The 17,401-nt window shown below is 50.1% G+C and overlaps 1 protein-coding gene across 3 annotated transcripts in view; it reads right to left on the bottom strand.

The window, feature by feature from the left end:
- The window catches only part of dlg5a (discs, large homolog 5a (Drosophila)), a 46,215-nt gene that overhangs the window by 10,253 nt on the left and 18,561 nt on the right, over positions 1-17,401 (bottom strand). The window contains exons 6-22 of one of the 3 annotated variants that reach the window (XM_030378368.1): positions 17,011-17,249; positions 16,328-16,640; positions 15,305-15,535; positions 14,229-14,413; positions 13,836-13,961; positions 12,914-13,046; positions 12,176-12,303; positions 11,903-12,078; positions 11,523-11,626; positions 9,661-9,753; positions 8,252-9,373; positions 6,889-7,009; positions 6,418-6,562; positions 5,624-5,760; positions 5,058-5,147; positions 4,052-4,220; positions 1,632-1,824 (exon numbers count right to left, since the gene is read on the bottom strand). In XM_030378368.1, the coding sequence (XP_030234228.1) occupies positions 1,632-1,824; positions 4,052-4,220; positions 5,058-5,147; positions 5,624-5,760; positions 6,418-6,562; positions 6,889-7,009; positions 8,252-9,373; positions 9,661-9,753; positions 11,523-11,626; positions 11,903-12,078; positions 12,176-12,303; positions 12,914-13,046; positions 13,836-13,961; positions 14,229-14,413; positions 15,305-15,535; positions 16,328-16,640; positions 17,011-17,249 (3,705 nt within the window). The remainder of the gene's footprint in view (positions 1-1,631; positions 1,825-4,051; positions 4,221-5,057; positions 5,148-5,623; positions 5,761-6,417; positions 6,563-6,888; positions 7,010-8,251; positions 9,374-9,660; positions 9,754-11,522; positions 11,627-11,902; positions 12,079-12,175; positions 12,304-12,913; positions 13,047-13,835; positions 13,962-14,228; positions 14,414-15,304; positions 15,536-16,327; positions 16,641-17,010; positions 17,250-17,401) is intronic. The other 2 variants (XM_030378369.1, XM_030378370.1) reach the window with 2 other exon arrangements.

Raw genomic sequence — 17,401 nt, 5'->3', positions numbered from 1 at the left:
GAGAGGAGAGGGAAGGGCGAGAGGGAGAGGGAGAGGGAAGGGCGAGAGAGAGAGGGAAGGGAGAGAGGGAGGGAAGGGCGAGAGAGAAGGTCGAGAGAGCAGGTCGAGAGAGCGAGACAGAAAGGGAGGGCGAGAGAGCAAAGGGCGAGAGAGAGAGAGGAAGGGCGAGAGAGAGAGGTCGAAAGAAAAAGAGTGAGAGAGAGGGCGAGAGAGAGAGAGGGAGCGAGTGAGAGCGAAAGAAGCAGAAACATAAAAAAGAAAGGAAGATAGAAAGATAAAAAACGAGAGAGGACAGGAGAAAACACATTTAAATGTCTTGTATGAATGGATTACTTAGTGCTTATTGTTCAAATAGTATGCACTTGAAAATAAACTTGAAACTTGAGTCTTCGCCAAATACATGCAGTGTTTGGGGGGGGGGTGAGGGTTGAGGGCTGAGTTTGTTTGCTCTCAAGCACACAAACACAAAAACAGATGCAGCGATTTTTATTGTTTCGTAAGCCAAGTATTACAGGCTCGATCCTGAAGTGCTCAAGCCTGGCTGGCGGTACGTATATAAAGTCACTAATGCATATTTATAAACTGCCAGCCCCCATTCTCTGTGATATTCATCACAAGGCTGGCTAGGCTGCTGGCGGAGGGGGGGGGGTCCGCCCACGTCGCCATCGCCATCCAGAACACCGCGGATCAAAGAGCATGCGGGGATAACTAAGCCAATGGCATTGTGGGTAGGACCAGCTGGCAGTGCCTGTACCTCTCCTGATTCAAAAACACCAGTAGGAGAACGGTATTAAATACGCCGTCATCAGAATAACCCCCCAGCCTGCTGGAAGCCCCCATAGCAGGGCACCCCAACTTCCTCATTCCGTGATTCGTGACCCGTCTATTGCGGCACTGGAACCATTTGAAAAGAAACACATTTCCATAAATTTTACGCATATCATTCTATTCTATTTTATTAATTAATATAACTTTAATTTCAATAGTTTGTTGAAAGAAAAGTTTTGTCCCCATACTGCCCCCAGTTATTAAACCACTGCCATTAGATCCTCTCTCTCTCTCTCTCTCTCTCTCTCTCTCCCCCTCTCCCTCTCTCGTAGCACTTGAGCCTTCTCTCTCTCTCCTAGAGCCTTCTGTCTCTCTCTCCTAGAGCCTTCTGTCTCTCTCTCCTAGAGCCTTCTGTCTCTCTCTCCTAGAGCCTTCTCTCTCGCACCACTAGAGCCTTCTGTCTCTCTCCACATGAGCCTTCTCTCTCGCACCACTAGAGCCTTCCGTCTCTCTCTCCTAGAGCCTTCTGTCTCTCTCTCCTAGAGCCTTCTCTCTCGCACCACTAGAGCCTTCCGTCTCTCTCTCCTAGAGCCTTCTCTCTCGTACCACTAGAGCCTTCTGTCTCTCTCTCCTAGAGCCTTCTCTCTCGCACCACTAGAGCCTTCTGTCTCTCTCTCCTAGAGCCTTCTCTCTTGTACCACTAGAGCCTTCTGTCTCTCTCTCTCCTAGAGCCTTCTCTCTCATACCACTAGAGCCTTTTGTCTCTCTCTCCTAGAGCCTTCTCTCTCGTACCACTAGAGACTTCTGTCTCTCTCTCCTAGAGCCTTCTGTCCCTCTCTCCTAGAGCCTTCTCTCTCACGTACCTCCAGCAGCTGGTCTCCGTACTCCAGCCCTGCCTGGTGCGCTATGCTGCCCCCCGTGACCTTGGAGACGAAGATGCCGCCGTTCTCCCCGCTGACGATGGAGATGCCCAGAGGCTCCGCCCCCTTGTACACCACCACGTTGCGCGGCTCCTCCAGGTAGGGCCTGACGGGGGGGGATGGGAGGAGAGGGTGACTGATGGAGGACATAACAGGGTTTCAAGGGGAGCAGTGAGGGAGGGACTCTGAGGGTGTGAGAGCATACGAGTATGCGAGTGCTAAAAAGAGGATGCGAGAGGATAAAAGAGTGCAGAAGTCTGTTTGTGTGCAAGTGTGCTTGAGTGTGAGGGTATGTGGGTTAGGGTATGTGAGTGAGGGTTAGTGTGTGCGTGTGTGTGAGAGATTAAGGGAGTGTGTGTGTGAGATTGAGTGTGTAAGAGTGCTTGTGAATGTCTAACAGTTATTGCCCAAGAGTGTGTATCAGCTTGTGAGTGTGAGAGTGAGTGTGCAACAGTGAGAATCTAACAGTGAGCATATAAGAGTGAGCGTGTAAGATTGAATGTTAGAGTGATAATCTAACAGGGAGCATATAAGAGTGAGCGTGTAAGAGTGAGTGTGTAACATTGAGAATCTAACAGTGAGCATATAAGAGTGAGCGTGTAAAAGTGAGTAACAATGAGAATCTAATAGTGAGCATATAAGAGTGAGAGTGTAAGAGTGAGTGGGTAACAGTGAGAATCTAACAGCGAGCATATAACAGTGAGCATGTAAGTGTGGCATGTAAGAGTGAGCATGTAAGAGTGAGCGTGTAAGAGTGAGCGTGTAAGAGTGAGCGTGTAAGAGTGAGCGTGTAAGAGTGAGCGTGTAAGAGTGAGCGTGTAAGAGTGAGCGTGTAACTCATCCCCAAGTCCTGCACACAAACATGTTCACCAGCACGCAGCTTTCAACCACAAAGACCACACAAAGCATCAAAGGAAACGCATGCAGGACGTTTCCTTGTAGCAGATTAAACCTGCATGTGCAACGTCATCCAGAATTGGCTTTGAAACGCTACATGGCTTCAGGAAGGAGAAGGGACAGAGGAGGGGATTAGCAGCCAAAGTGAAACTGTGTTCAGCAACCAAGGAAGCTGAGGACTGAATTTTAATGCATGGCATGAATATATAAAGGCAGACTCAATGATTTAGCTTGGCTGGTAACATAAATATACACCCATATATATACGTTTATATATGTATTGCTTGTGCGGTCATCTTTGAGCATGCAACATTGGGATTTCCTTTGAGGCTTTCTGGGATGGAGTTGGCTCTGAAGCAGGCCGCATATAGGGCAGCCTATTACCATCAAGCATTCAGATACCATATAGAATGAGAGTTACATCCTATGAAGGGAGGGCACCTGTGCAGCGCCAGTTAGCATGCTAGCAATGACATGCTATGTAAGTGTAATTAAACAGCATCACATAGCATGAACCAGCGATCGGCGGACTGGACGACGCATCCTTGTTTGGGGCCGGTGGAGAAGGAGGGAGGGAAGGAAGGAAGGACGACTGCCTCATAGTGCCTTGAAGCCTTCACCACAATATCACTGGCGCACCATTGATATTGGATGGGAGAAGGGATATGTGTGTTTGTGCGTGTGTGTGTGTGTTTGGGGGGGGGGGGGGGGAGATGATTGAGGATATTCCTTTTATTGCTGGGGCAACAACGAACCTGAGGCTCCTGAGAGAGGAGAACCGTGGCCTTGCAGCCAGAGGAAGCCTGAGGAAAGATCGGTTACGATACAGTGGTCTGGACGAGGAGGAGGAGGAGGAGGAGGAGGAGTGTACAGGTGGGAGACAGAGAGGTTGGCGGAGCAGTAGAAGACGCAGGAAGAGAGGTAAAGGCAGAGAGGACACAAAAAACGGGAAGGAAGCAGCAGAGAAGACGTAAACGAGTGGACATCGATATTCACATACAAACACACAAGCGCACACACAGGAACACAGAAGAGAGATCTAACACGGCAGACTGCCAGGACAGAGAGAAAAAGAAAAAAGGGGGAGAGCGAGGACTGGAGCGCCACACATTTGGCAGATCCCAATCCCTCCCGCGAGCGGGACTCTTAAAGTGTGAGGGAATTTCCCCCAGAGCCCTGCTACTTCAAATGGACTCTTGACGAGAGGAGGAAGAGAGATATCTCTGACCACCACAGAACACCAGTTGCCTAGCAACCAAGCAACCACCAGCCCCCCCCCCCCACTTCCCCCGTGTGATAAAGGACCGTACAGGATCACACGGCTGCAAATCAACTGGGAGGTTTTCCGTCCGAATTCGACTGAAGTCACTTCATTCCAATGCACAGTACATGTAACTATATGCACTGCACCCTATAACCTGCACCGAAAGCTCTGCTTTTTAAGCTCTGCAAGGTACCTGGCGTACCTGTCTTTACGGCGCTCTCCCATTGGCAGGGGGCTGACGGAGATCCGGGGCAAGGTGGAAATGGAGCCCTGCGATTGGCTGCTGGCGAAGGAGGAGGTCTCCAGGTTGAGCGGCGACTGTGGGGGGGTGATGAGACTGGGGCTGCTGCACTCCGAGTGCGAGAGAGAGCCTGGGATAGAATAAGAAATGGAGAGCAAAAGAGAGCAAGAAAGCGAGAATGAGAGAAGAAGAGAACGAAAAGGGGAAAAGTGAGAGAAAATCAAGTTAAGGGGTAAGCTTTCTCGGCTGAGCTGTGGAACACAGGGTCTGCTGAGAGTGGCTGGGAACATGGAAACAGTCACAGCACAAGCCGTTTAGACGTCTAATCAATACAGGTTCGGCAGGGTGTATCCACCATGCTACCACCTCTACTGCTCTCCGTGGGCTTTGAGACTGTGGTTTGGGTCCCCCCAATCAATATCCTGCTCCACGTCAGAGGCAATACGAACAAAATAGAATTAAATGAACATAAATGGATAGCCTGTTGAGGAGATCAAACACAACATCATGATGTGGTTGTCGGTAGTCCACTAGTGGCTTCTCAAGCTACTCCAAACGACATAATATGCTAAAGCAAGAACAGTAGTAGTACTGTAGTAGTGGGGTCATCTCAATCACTTGGAACAAATACCCATAGTGCATTTCATCACACTATACACAAATATACGTTTAATATGTATTCAAAGTATTTTCTTGAAAATAGAAATACGCGTTAATTAAGTTAGTTAAAGCGTAACTAATAGTCGTGTTGTACATTATTTGACCCTAAACAACAACTAACCCTAATACTAAACCCTCTCCTATCTCACAACTCAAAAGAAACAAACCAAACTAAATGAATGAAGTAAAAAAAGGATTTGAGTCACTTTAACGTGTTGAGCAGAGCAATCTCGTCTGGGATCGACGTAATAAGTGCTGTAAACCTGTGCTCAGTAGCAGGGTACTGTAGCACAGCAGGGTCCTATACCTCTGTCGGAGCCCAGCATAGAGCGAGGGTAGCGGGGGGTGGAGGGGATCTTGATCCTCTCCGTGCGGTACCCCACGTTGTTGGAGGAGCCTGGTGGGAGGAAGGAGTGGAGGATACAGAGAGAAGAGGGGTCGAGAGAGAGAGGGGTCGAGAGAGCGAGGGGCCGAGAGACACAGACACAGAGACAGAGAGAGAGAGAGAGAGAGAGAGAGAGGACAGAGAGAGATACAGAAAGAGAGAGAGGACAGAGACAGAGACAGAGACGGACAGACAGAGAAGAACAGAGAGAGAGACAGACAGAGAGAGAGAAGGACAGAGAGTGAGAAGGACAGAGAAAGAGAAGGACAGAGAGACAGACAGAGAGAGAAGGAAAGACAGCCAGACAGAGATGGAAAAAATGCAACAAAAGTCAGGTCAACAATACTACCCGCAGAGTGTGGGGATGTGCACACACACAACGAGCGTGTGCGTGCTCACGAGCACAAATGAATGAATGAATGGGTGACGGACTGAATGGCAGAATGTGCTCACGCGTGCGCGGGGCCGCGTGAGTGCGTGGGACTGACCGAGGCGGGCGCTGGATGGCAGTGAGTTTGTACCGTGAGAGGCCCGGCCGGCGCGCGTGGCGGAGGACGTCTCCACATAGTCCCCTCCCCGCTTCTGCTGGCTCAGGTCCAGGCTGAGCCGGCCCTGGTGCTGGGGGCTGGGGGCGACCGGGGGGAGAGTTAACCTAACCTTACACTGTACATTCCTTTTTACTGATCATTGATAGAGTAAGTTCAAGCCAAAAATCTATTTTGTGTTGTTCAATGTGCCCCGTTTGGGCCTCATGGTATTTTGGATTCAAATGAGGAAAGTTGTTAAACGTGGAGGAGTCTCTGTAAAGCACAAGATGTTGTCTCCTTCCGAATACTGAAAGCATTTTCGAAACTCGTAGGCGGATCTGGGGTTATTTACCCTTTAAAAACGGTTTGTATTATTCTATTAACCTTTGACATCTTGGTAAGGGAAAATGTATGTTTTCCATGCATATAAAGCCCTTTGAAAATAAATGAATTGTTCGGGTGATACAATACCCCAACAATGCCTCTCTTTACCAGACCAAATGACAAGGCCAACAAAATATTATATTATATCTTACAGAAGTTACATAAGTTTTAGACTTTTTTTGTTCGATATGTACTTGAACTTTTAATTCAATTCAGATGCTCACTGTTTTCAGAGCTTATCCAACACCCACGCTTTGTTACAGAGACTCTGAAACTCACCTGGTGTGTGTGGGTCTGGTCCGTGTGAACTCACCTGTTGTGTGTGTGTCGGTGTCTGTGTCTGTGTGCGTGTGTGTTAAACTGGAACTCACCTAGTGTGTGTGTGCATGTGGCTGACGGGGGAGGTGACGGTGGGGCAGTTGCTGGCGTGCACGCGGTGACTGCGCACCGTGTACACCGGGTTCCTCATCACCGCCGTCACCGCGGGGCACGGAGACAGACCCCGGTGGGCCGAATCTGGAGACAAACACACACAAAGAAATGACGTACCCCTCAAAAGGCCCGCGGAAACTTATCTTTCAGTGAATCATCATATATTAGTACCTGTGTGAGAGTAGGTGTGTGTGTGAGTGGGTGTGTGTGTATATGTGACAGTGTGCGTGTGTGTGTCCATTAGTGTGTGCGAGTGTGTGTCAATTGGCGTGTGGTTTGCGTCTCTGAGAGCATATTTGAAAGATCCCTAAACCTTAGTGTATGCGTGAACATGTGTGAGTGTGTGTATGGTGTGTGTGCGTGCCTGCGTGTGCATATGGTGTGTGTGTGTGTGTGCGTGGGGGTCTCACTAGGGGGCAGGGAGCCGTTGTAGAGGGTGGGCTGGAAGCCCATGCTGTGTCGGTGGGAGCGGCTGGGGGAGGAGCGGACCATCTCCCGGAGCTCCAGGGGGGCCTCCTCATGGGAGTAGCTCTGGGGGAGGCGATGGACACGTTATGACACACACACACACACACACACACACACGGTGACGCAAACAGCAGGAACTCATGCAGCAGCAAACACCTCCCCGCCCACAGAACCCAAGGACATCAGAAGCAACGATATAAGCAAATATATTTAATAGGACAACATTTCCCCTCATATTTTCTACATTTGCATTTTTTGAATTTCTCTATTTGAACAGGGACCATGTGCACAATAACCTTGTATAAAACAAGGAGAGATGTAATCTATTAGGCTTTAGCAAATCGTTAGATTCCACGCGTTGGCCCTAGTGAGTAATGGTAGTAGTCGAAGAAAGTAGTTAGGGAAAATGAAGTGAGAGTGCACAAGAGCGAGAAAAAGACGCTAAACGACCGAGAGAGAAAGACGAGAGAGCGAGGGACGCAGAGTGTAATCAAAGTGTGTGAGATCAGAAAGAGGGAGACGAGAGGTAAAAAGAACCCCGATATGGAGCAAGAGGAAGAGAGCTAAGGAGAACAAGACAAGAAAGAGTGACAGAGTGAGGGTGACAGAGAGTGAGGGTGACAGAGAGAGTGACAGAGTGAGGGTGACAGAGAGTGAGAGTGACAGATAGACAGAGCGGCGCACAGAGAGAGGAAACGAGAAGGAGAAAATCCCGGAGGAAGAGAGCTGGAGACAATACGATCGAACAAGGAGAGAGAGAATGATGGAGAGAGACTGAGCAACGAGGTGAGCGAGCGACAGTTGCTAGGCTATCGTCGACGTAGCCTCAGGCACTGACTCAGCGCTTTAGGGCAGGGTGGCTTTCCCCCCGCCCCCCTCCTACGACGCGAAGATATCAATCAGGCTAGTGAGCACGTCTGTGGGCCCCCGGTGGTAAATCCCACCACAGAATGGAAACACAGCTTCTGCTAAGCTGAGGTGATTTAAGACACGGGGCCCTGGGTTTCTGGATAATCTTTTTCAATTTGAACTTAGAAAATAAAAAACATCCCGTCTTGCTCTCTTTATTAGATGGGACACGGCTATAAAACGGTCCGTCATAGAGGTGAGCCGGTGGGAGCTGGGTTCTGTGGTGGAGTGTATTATGAGATAAGAATGTATTTCTCGAGGGACTTATTAAATTGAGTGTCACAGCAGAAGGCACAGGACACGAATAGCAATTTCGACAAAGATCAACATTCAAATAAGAGTAAAAACTACCATCCAAGGATAATTCCCTGCTGCCGACAGGTGAACGCCACTCACCTGGAAGGTTGGCATGGCGAAGGGCTGGGGGGTCATCCTCCGCCGGAGGGCGGGGGCTGACTTGGGGCGGGGCCTCTTCACCTCAGGCTCCTCCCCTCGAGTGCGTCCGATGTCCTCGTCGCAGGACTTCCGCGACGTCAGCACCTTGGCGTCCAGGAAGTAGTGGTTGCCGTTGCGGTCCCGCTCCCGCCCGCCCCTCTCTCGCGCCGGGCCCTGCCCCGAGTCCCCCGTCGCCGCGGAGACGGCGCCGTCCGACGTGACGGTGCAGTCGGAGGCGGAGCTGCTTTGGTGCTTGTGTTTGAACTTGAACGAGTCCGTGCGGGTGGGGGGAGGGGGCGGGGTCGGGGTCGCCGTGGACGACGAGGAGGAGAGCGAGTCCGTCTTGGAGGGCTGCGGGGAGTGGCACGCCATCTGACTGGCCACCATGTACTCCAGCTTGGCCGCGGCCGACGAGGGCGTCTCGGGCCGCTTGAAGGTGTCCGGGTCGAAGATGGTCTTCCTCTGCTTGGGGGACTTGTAGATGGACAGCTGCGTGGGCGCCGCCACGGCCGCGGGGCCGTCCCCCACGCCGCCGCCGCCGCCGCCCAGCACCTTGGGCCACGTGCCGCCGCTGTGCTTCTTCTCCGAGCCGGCCTCGGCGCTGACGACGCAGTCCGGGGCCGACACGGGGTCGTAGGGCAGCGAGGTGGGGCCCCGAGCGTAGGGGCAGCACTCCTGGAAGGCGCTGGGGCCGCCGAAGCGCCCGACCACCGCCAGCTCCGAGGAGGGCCGCAGGCTCATGGCGTGGAGCGAGCCCGTGGAGAAGGGCTTCCTCCCGTCGCCGTAGGCCCCCGGCTCCGCCGCCGCCGCCGCCGCCGCCGCCGCCGCCTCCTCCCCGCGGACCCTCCCCCGCAGCCTCTCGCCCCCGACGCTGCCCAGGCTGACGGTGGCACTGGGGGTGGAGGCGGAGGAGGGGTGGTGCTCCGCGGAGAGGAAGATGTCCGTCTGCGTGGAGCTGTTGTGCTTGAGGTTGCGGCCGTTGCGGGCGTGGACCTCGGAGGCGGGGGCGCGCCCGTTGGGCTTCTCCGACGCGTCCCGCAGGCTCTCGAAGATGTTCTGGCCCGACGCCGTGTGGGTGAAGAACTGTGGAGAGAACGTTTAACATTAACACATCGATTCATTAAAAATAACGGAAAGAAGCTTTTATCCAAAGACATTTACGAACGAGGCTACGAACAAACAATCCTCATTGGAGTAAATATATTTCTTAACAAAAGGACACAGCAGCTTAAGAAGGAATCTGAAATGGCCCCAGATAACCTGAAGTTGTGTAACTCCAGTGACAGTGTCATAATTCCCTCATAATCAAAGAGCAGCAGCAAATGAAGGAGCCAGTGAGGAGATCACTGGGGAAGAGGACGATGACCCACCTTCATCAGAGAGAGGCTGAGAGAATCGTGGCCGTTCCTCAGCAGAGACTCGCATTCTGTCAGCGACTTGTTGTCCAGAGCGATGCCGTTGATCTGGCAAGAAACACAAAACAACAATGTCACAAAGTTGAGTTTTTTTGCATGCCAAGTGTCTCAAGAATCACGTTAATAAGGTCATGCACGCACGTGAGGCAGGGAGATACATTTTTTCTTGTGCATGGAAGAACCTGTCTTGGTTTTTAGCCAGGAGGACAGTAAAGAATCTAGGCCAAGATGATTCCAGCCCTCAAAGCATCACACTCTGCAACACCCACATTTGCATCTCAAAAGGATTCATTTAAATTGTAATTTAAAATCTTTACCAGGGGAAAAAGTGATAGTCATATCCTTTTGATATAAATATATAACAAGTCCCAGATGGGAAAAGAGGTGTGACAACAGAAAGTACAGGACAGTCATAGGGAAAATAGAAAAAGAAGACTAAAATAACCAGCTTTAAATAGCCTGCAAACATTTATAGCCATTTAACATTTCGCTGATACAAGTGTCCATCCAAGTGGCGGGTGTCTCTGTCAAATCCCAGCTAGGGACCAGCTTAAAAACAATAAAGTGCAGACCAATGCATATTTCATTGCGAGTTCAGCACTTACGATCCAAATTCAATCCCTCTACAAAGCTCTGCCCCTCTCCCCGGAGCACAGAGAAGCATTTTATACGTGGCATACAACTTGATACGGCCTTGTGATTAACAGCCACAAGGGCATGATACATAAGAAGAGGCTCCTTCCGGCGATTAGCGTCCTCTTAAGGGTGTCATCTGTTCCTGCTCCCGCTAACCGCCCGCCGCGAACAAGCTATCAGCTGGCGTATCGCTTCCCCAGGAGGCCAAGAGACCGCGCGGAGGATACCCAAGCCTTACTTATATCTACATTCATATTTATTTATTTATGTGTGTACTTATGTCATACAAGTAACTCGCTGGAGTTGGAAGAAGTGGTGGGAGGGGGGAGTGGGGATTAAGATTTCCGGGCGCTGCTGGCAGACGCTAGGGTACGTATCAAGGTCATTCCTAAAAAGAAGGGAGGGTGAATGAGAGTTAGAGCGTGAGAGAGGGAGTCAGAGAGCTTCTAAGAGTCTCGAGCGCAGGGCTGGGTCCGAGCTGTGGTGGGAGCACGTCTCCCCCTACCTCTCACAGATGGGAAGTGTATGCGGAGGATTTAAATATTAAGTGGCGGTGGGGTTTCGCACACTCGGGCCGATGTGATTATGAGGCATGTACGTCGTTGAGTTGAACAGTCGATTCCCGCAGGACCGGACGTACGACTGACTGGGGGAGGAGGGATGGGTATTGATCCCCTTGGATATGCACTGGGGTGGTAGTACTTGGAAGATGTCCCAAGGGTGTAATCAATATTATTTGTTGGGAGGTTGTCATGTAGACAGGCAGACTCTGTGTTATCACCACAAAGGCCTCTCGGGATGCTCTTGACAAAATGAAGAAAGGAAAAAAATCCAGAGCTTCAACTCGACCGACGTTCCCATGTACTGGGAATGGCATTGAAATGGACGGAGAATTACAATGAGTTTCGGGAGAGAGTTTCGGGGAAGAAAGACAATCTTCGCTTTGGGGGAACTCATATTATAATGATGAAAAAGTGTATGGTAAAAAAATGATAAATGGTAGTACAATATTAGTAGTACAAGTACAAGGTTCTCATTTCAGAAGCGTAAACCAAACTAAATCCTTATTCTTTAATAGAGAAAAGGCATTAGAATGGTTGAAATTGAAGTCAGCATATATGGGGAAAAAGGTTTGCTCTGTAGTAGACTCTAGGTGAGGACTGAAGCCAAGGTGGACTCACAGCGATCAATCTGTCACCGACGCTCAGAGAGCCGTCCCTGGCCGCTGGACTGCCCTGGACCACTGCAGTCACAAACACGCCGCTCTCCAGACCGATCCCACTCTCTGGGACAGGGACACAAAGAGCAGACAGGACATACCTTATGAAGCCCTGCTGGGTGATGAGGGTTAAAGGAAGTAGAGGACAGTCTGTATATGTAAAAAAACTAATTATACAATAAAAAGCTGGAAAAAGTAAAACAGAAAAATATCTCTACACGCAATACATTCAAATAAAGAAATATATACTGTATATTTATTGGAAATATACAGAGTTATAAATAAAAGAGAACATTTTTGGCGGTGTGATGAGTCCTGTGAAGTTAGTTGGGGTCTTTGTACCTTTGTGCCCCATGAGGTTGATGTGGACGGGGGTGACCGTCCTCCCGCCCAGAGACTTCCTCCTTCGTACCACCATGTTGAGCAGGCCCCCGCCGTTAAGCACCGCCTTCACCGCCTGCTTCCTGTCCTTATTGGTCAGGTCCACGTCGTTAATCTTCAACAGCCAATCGTTCACCCTGGAGGAGAAAAGAGTCACAATGATAGTTGGTTATTTGACAAACAATGGCTTGCTTATTAGCTAGAGTGTAAGAATGCTCCGGTACAAATTCTCACCTTAACCTTCCGTCTGCAATACTTCCTTTGTCCACCCGCGATACAAATATCCCACAGTCGCCTGGTAAATATGGGTCATTTACCCCCTCCGCAATATCAAACCCCAGAGCCTTCAAGTCCATATCGTCCTGCAACCAGTACAACCACACAACACATCACATGGGAGGAACCACAAGAGGCTTCTTTGTGTGGTCCAATTTTAACATTAGGGATACGTGTAGGAATATTCAGCCAAGTCCCTGTGGCTAATGTCCCCTTAAGTTGATTGTTAGCCCAACGGTTAGCTCAATCAAACCATAGCATAAAGCGCGGCAATTTCCTGTGCGTAAAATTCACACTTGACTTCCGTCATTAAATATCACACTCTATACACATCATATACGTCATCTTTCCTCTTTCAGCCATTTGGAGACCAGCTATCCTTTAACTGTGGAATCGACATTAAGACAATTGAATTCAATTTCAATTTCAGCCATGGTTGATGCATAACAAGCTTGTCAGAACCTTAATACGCATGTTTTAAAATAAACAATGGGGAATACAATCCGTTTGACACATGAGGCCAGGAAAATTGCACATTCAAAAAAATCGTAAGGGCTCTGAATTTAAGTTGATTAACACATCTATAAGAAGTGTACGAAGCAATGCTGAGACTATACACTCTTGGTCTACAATTAGGGGTCATCCCAGTCTGCTACGTTTAACACTACAGTACCCCCCTCAGTTAGGGGGCCTTACCCTGTCCTTCTCAAACTCCACCACCTCCGTCTCCCACTCCAGGGAGTCCGTGTCTATCGCAGAGTCGTGAGAGCTGTGGGCCATCAGCTGGCAGAACCTGGCCTCGTTCTCCAGCTGGCTCTCCAACTTCTCCCTGTGCGTACAAACACACACGCACACACACACCGACACAGACACACAAACACACACACAAAGCTAAAAGGTCAGACACTGAAGCTAAAATAAAAGGGGAGTTTTGTATTGTGGGCCCAAATGAAAGCGTAAATGGCTTCCTACCTAGCCTAGGGATGCCTTTAGGGAAGCTTTGACATTAGGAACTTGGTTTAATGTCCTATAAAGAGAGGTCGACAGAAGGCCTCAAAAAGTCACTGTGTTCTGCTTGGCTTTTCATGGGTATATCGGGACCATACCCGTCATGTCCAAATTCAGCCAGAAGGGGGCGCTTTAATGCACAATAAATGCAAATAATTAAGGAGGAAGAGTGTAGAGTGACATAAATAGCAAGCACGTGTTTATGTCTATCCCAGGGTCCAAAACACTTTTTGGGGGGGAAGGGGGGGGGGGGATTACACTTTTAAGCTGTGCACGCTGAAATGGCGCCAGGAAAAACTACCGATGCACCACAACGTCAACAAAGCACAAGAGGTAGAGCTTTCACACAAGCTTAGAGACAGACAAGGCGCACACACACACACACACACACACACACACACACACACACACACACACACACACACACACACACACACACACACACACACACACACACACACACACACACACACACACACACACACACACGCCTCAGAGATTCCTTCCCATGCATCGATCTCCCTTTTTGTGGGATGTTTACCAAACTGTATCCACTTTGTTGTTTTTATTAAATTGTCTGTTTATCAGGCCGTAAGAGACTGGGACTCACTTCAGCTCTTTGAGCTCTCGCGACGCGTCGTTCTTCTGCTTCCTCATGTCGTCAAGGTTACGCAGGGCGTCAGCCAGATCGCTGACCGCACGGTCCCTCTCCCGCCGGAGATTATCGCAAAGCGTCCTGGGAAATGAGGAGCAGAGAAGTGTGAGTATGAGTGTGCGTGTGCATGTGTGTGTGTTAAAGGGAGGTCTGGCAAGGTCAGGAATGGAGAGATGAGGCGCAAAAGAGTGTATTGTAGCACCACCAGACATTAGCTTGAGATCACCCTCCAAGACCTTCTCAAGCCATTAAGAATAATCAAAACCAAACCATCCCCAACTGTCTACGGGCATCGCAACAAAACAAGAGCCCGAAACAGCTTTTCCACCGCTGCTTTGGTGTCCCTACCGTATGCTCTCCCTCTCGGCCACTATCTTGTCCCGCTCCTGGAAGGCCCAGTCCCGCCGGCACTTGGCGACCTCAGCCTCTTGCGTGACCTCCTTCAGCTCCTGGGACATGGCCTCGTACTGCTTCCTCAGCACCTCCATTTCCTTGTTGGCCCGCTCCATGTCCAGCGTGGCAGAGTCTTGTTTCTGACCGCCGCAAAGCAGGGAGGGGTGAGGTCAGCTGTTAACAGAACCTCAGCCTTGGGTCGGTTAGCCAGAAGATAGCCACCACTCGGATCGAAAGGCTACCGTTTGACAGTTGGCTTGACCCGATGACACAAATGACTGTGATGAATCTGATTGTTTTGGCCTTATTAATAGGATAATAAGTCATGAATTAGGAATTAGAAGGATTGATTGGTCATTTTCGTCTTTAAGCAGACCATTAATGGTAATTTCACAAATTACCAATTTAGGAAGGTAAATAGCCGAGAGCTGCCATAAATAGTAGCCACTATATCGAGTGGCTACCCAATCACTATGCTCATACATCCTCTACAGACATCACCTAGATAGTTTGATTACAGATTTATTGTTTTATGTTACTCTCTTTGCGAGAGTCTGAAAAAGAGACTCCCCTATCTCAATGAGTCTCATCCAGTTAAACAAAAATCTTTGACATTCGCTTTTCTAAGTGGGGTGGGGGTAAGGCTGCTCGATTATGGTAAAAAATCATAATCATGATTATTTTGGTCAATATTGAAATCACGATTATTCTGACGATTATTTTTGAGTTTGAAAAAAAATATGCAATTATTCAGCATTTCTCTCCAAAAAAACAATTTGTAACTGAGTGCTTTAGAAAATATTCAAATAGAAAATGTTCAAATCGAAAATATTGTACCAATATGTATCCTGCTGTTCTGAAATGTCTATAAAACATTTAATGAATATAAAACATATACTTAAACAAAATCTAAATATTGTTACAACTTGAGTGTATTAGTTTCGAGATCGTTTGAAGCAATAAATCGAAAACGTGATTGAAATTCAATGAATCGCGCCGCCCTAGGCGGGGGTACGTCTGCCGGGTCCTACCTGTCGGGCCTGGTAGTACTCCCGGAGCAGCTGGTCCCTCTGGACGATGGCCTCGGTGCGCTCCTTCCGCGCCACGTCGCGCTCCTCGCGCACCGTCTCCACGTCGCGGCACGCCTGGCCCAGCTCCTTCTGCGCCTCCGCCTTGTCCCGCACCTCGTGGCAGTACTTCTCCAGCAGCTCGTTGCGCTCGCACAGGGCCCGGTCCCGGTCCACCAGGGACGAGTTCAGCTCCTGCAGCGGGCCGATGCCCCGGGGAGAACATGGGTTGGACGGGTAAGGATTGCTGGTTGGAGGTCAAGAGTCATCATATGTATTTATCATGTCACATTATTTTGAATCGACCGCTTATTTGTGACTTGGTGAGGATGACCGGATTATCGAATTCATGGCCACCAATAATGACCAGACTTGAAACTGGAAGGGATGAGGGTACAAAAGTTGAGGGGCTTTGACTCGTGGGGGAGGGGCTTCGATGCACGGGGGAGGGGCTTCAACGCATGGGGGAGGGGCTTTGACACGTGGGGGAGGGGCTTCGACACGTGGGGGAGGGGCTTCGGCGCGTGGGGGAGGGGCTTCGACACGTGGGGGAGGGGTTTTGAATCATGGGAAGGGGCTTTGAATCATGGGAAGGGGCCTTAAATCAGTGGAGGGGCTTTGACTCATGGGGAGGGGCTTTGACTCAACAAACCACAAACCAGCCTGATTTATGATCCGTGTCCGTGATCCAATGAAGTACATGGCATAAACGATATGTCAGGTTTTTTTCTTGAGTGTACTACATTGGGTCATTGATATAGGGGTGGAGTAGTTCACTACTAAGGGAAATAAGTGCTTTGAGGTGTATCATTCACAGATTTAGATTTAGCACCAGTGACTTTCCTTTCTTTGCCTCTTACATTAAAAACGGCGCATTGATACCGTTACTTAAATCTCACGTTAACCTAATAAGCGAGAACATCCGACGACGGCTAGACGAAGACACAACATCAACGCTCCCCTGTGCGGACCCCGTCGACCCAGCACCTGTCTGAGCGCCTCCAGCTCCTCGCTGGCCACCACCCTCTCGGAGGACGTGTTCTTCAGCCGGGCCTCCGCCGCCTCCAGCGCCGTCTGCAGCTTGTCCAGCTCCTTGATCACCTGGTCCCGCTCGCTCATGATGAGCCGGTACTCGTTGAACACCGAGTCCCGCTCCTCCTTGTACTTCTCGCAGTCCTTGGCCGCCTTCAGCTGGAAGTTCTTGCAGCGCGTGGCCTCTGCCTGCAGCCGCTCCATCTCCCGGCCCAGCTCCTTGTTGTGGGCCGACGACTTGCTCAGCTCCTGCTGCACCGAGTCGAACCTGGGGGGCGGGCAGGGGCGTAGACGCGCACTTCAGGAATCACACACAAGGCTTTTATTAACCCTAAAGGTTGCCCCAGAATATGGCTAAAATGTCGGTGTGATTAGATTAAATTAAAGGAGATACAAAATACTATATATCAGCAGCTGTAAAACAATGTCATACATAGAGGAAAAAAATAGAATCTGTGCACCTTTTAGCATTATGTACAGTGTTACCATATGCCTAATATTTTTGACATTGCTGCAGGAGTCAGCACACACTCACTCACGCATGCATGCACATACACATGCATGCGTGCGTGCGTGCGTGCGTGCGTGCGTGCGTGTGTGGCTCCTCCCACCGGGACCCGGGGTGGGCGTGGCCTCACCTCCTCATGGAGGTGGAGTACTGCTGCTGGTACTGCATGGCCGAGTCGCGCTGCTTGAGCAGCCGCCGGTTCTCCTCCTCGGCCTGCTCCAGGCGGCTCAGGTCCGTGTTGTGGTTGGCCACCTTCTCGCTGTAGCGCTTGCTCAGGGCGTCGTACTCCTTCCTCACGCCCTCAAGCTTGTCCATGGCCGAGTCGTACAGCTGGTTCAGCACCTCCGACGAGCCCCTCTCACGCATCACCTGGGTGGGGGGGGACAGATTACAACGCATCATGTGGTGGAGACGCTAATGAGAGGCTACAGCGACCTGGGATCACTGAGGCCGTATCTGCAGAGGTTCTATTCATGGATCAGAGGAAACCCGTTGTAGGATCATTGCAGGGGGTCGCATTT

This window comes from Gadus morhua, chromosome 15 (genome assembly GCF_902167405.1).
Source record: "Gadus morhua chromosome 15, gadMor3.0, whole genome shotgun sequence".
In the NCBI taxonomy this organism is placed as follows: domain Eukaryota; kingdom Metazoa; phylum Chordata; class Actinopteri; order Gadiformes; family Gadidae; genus Gadus; species Gadus morhua.
Note: the sequence above shows the minus strand (reverse complement) of the source record. Positions and strands in the feature narration are given on the sequence as shown.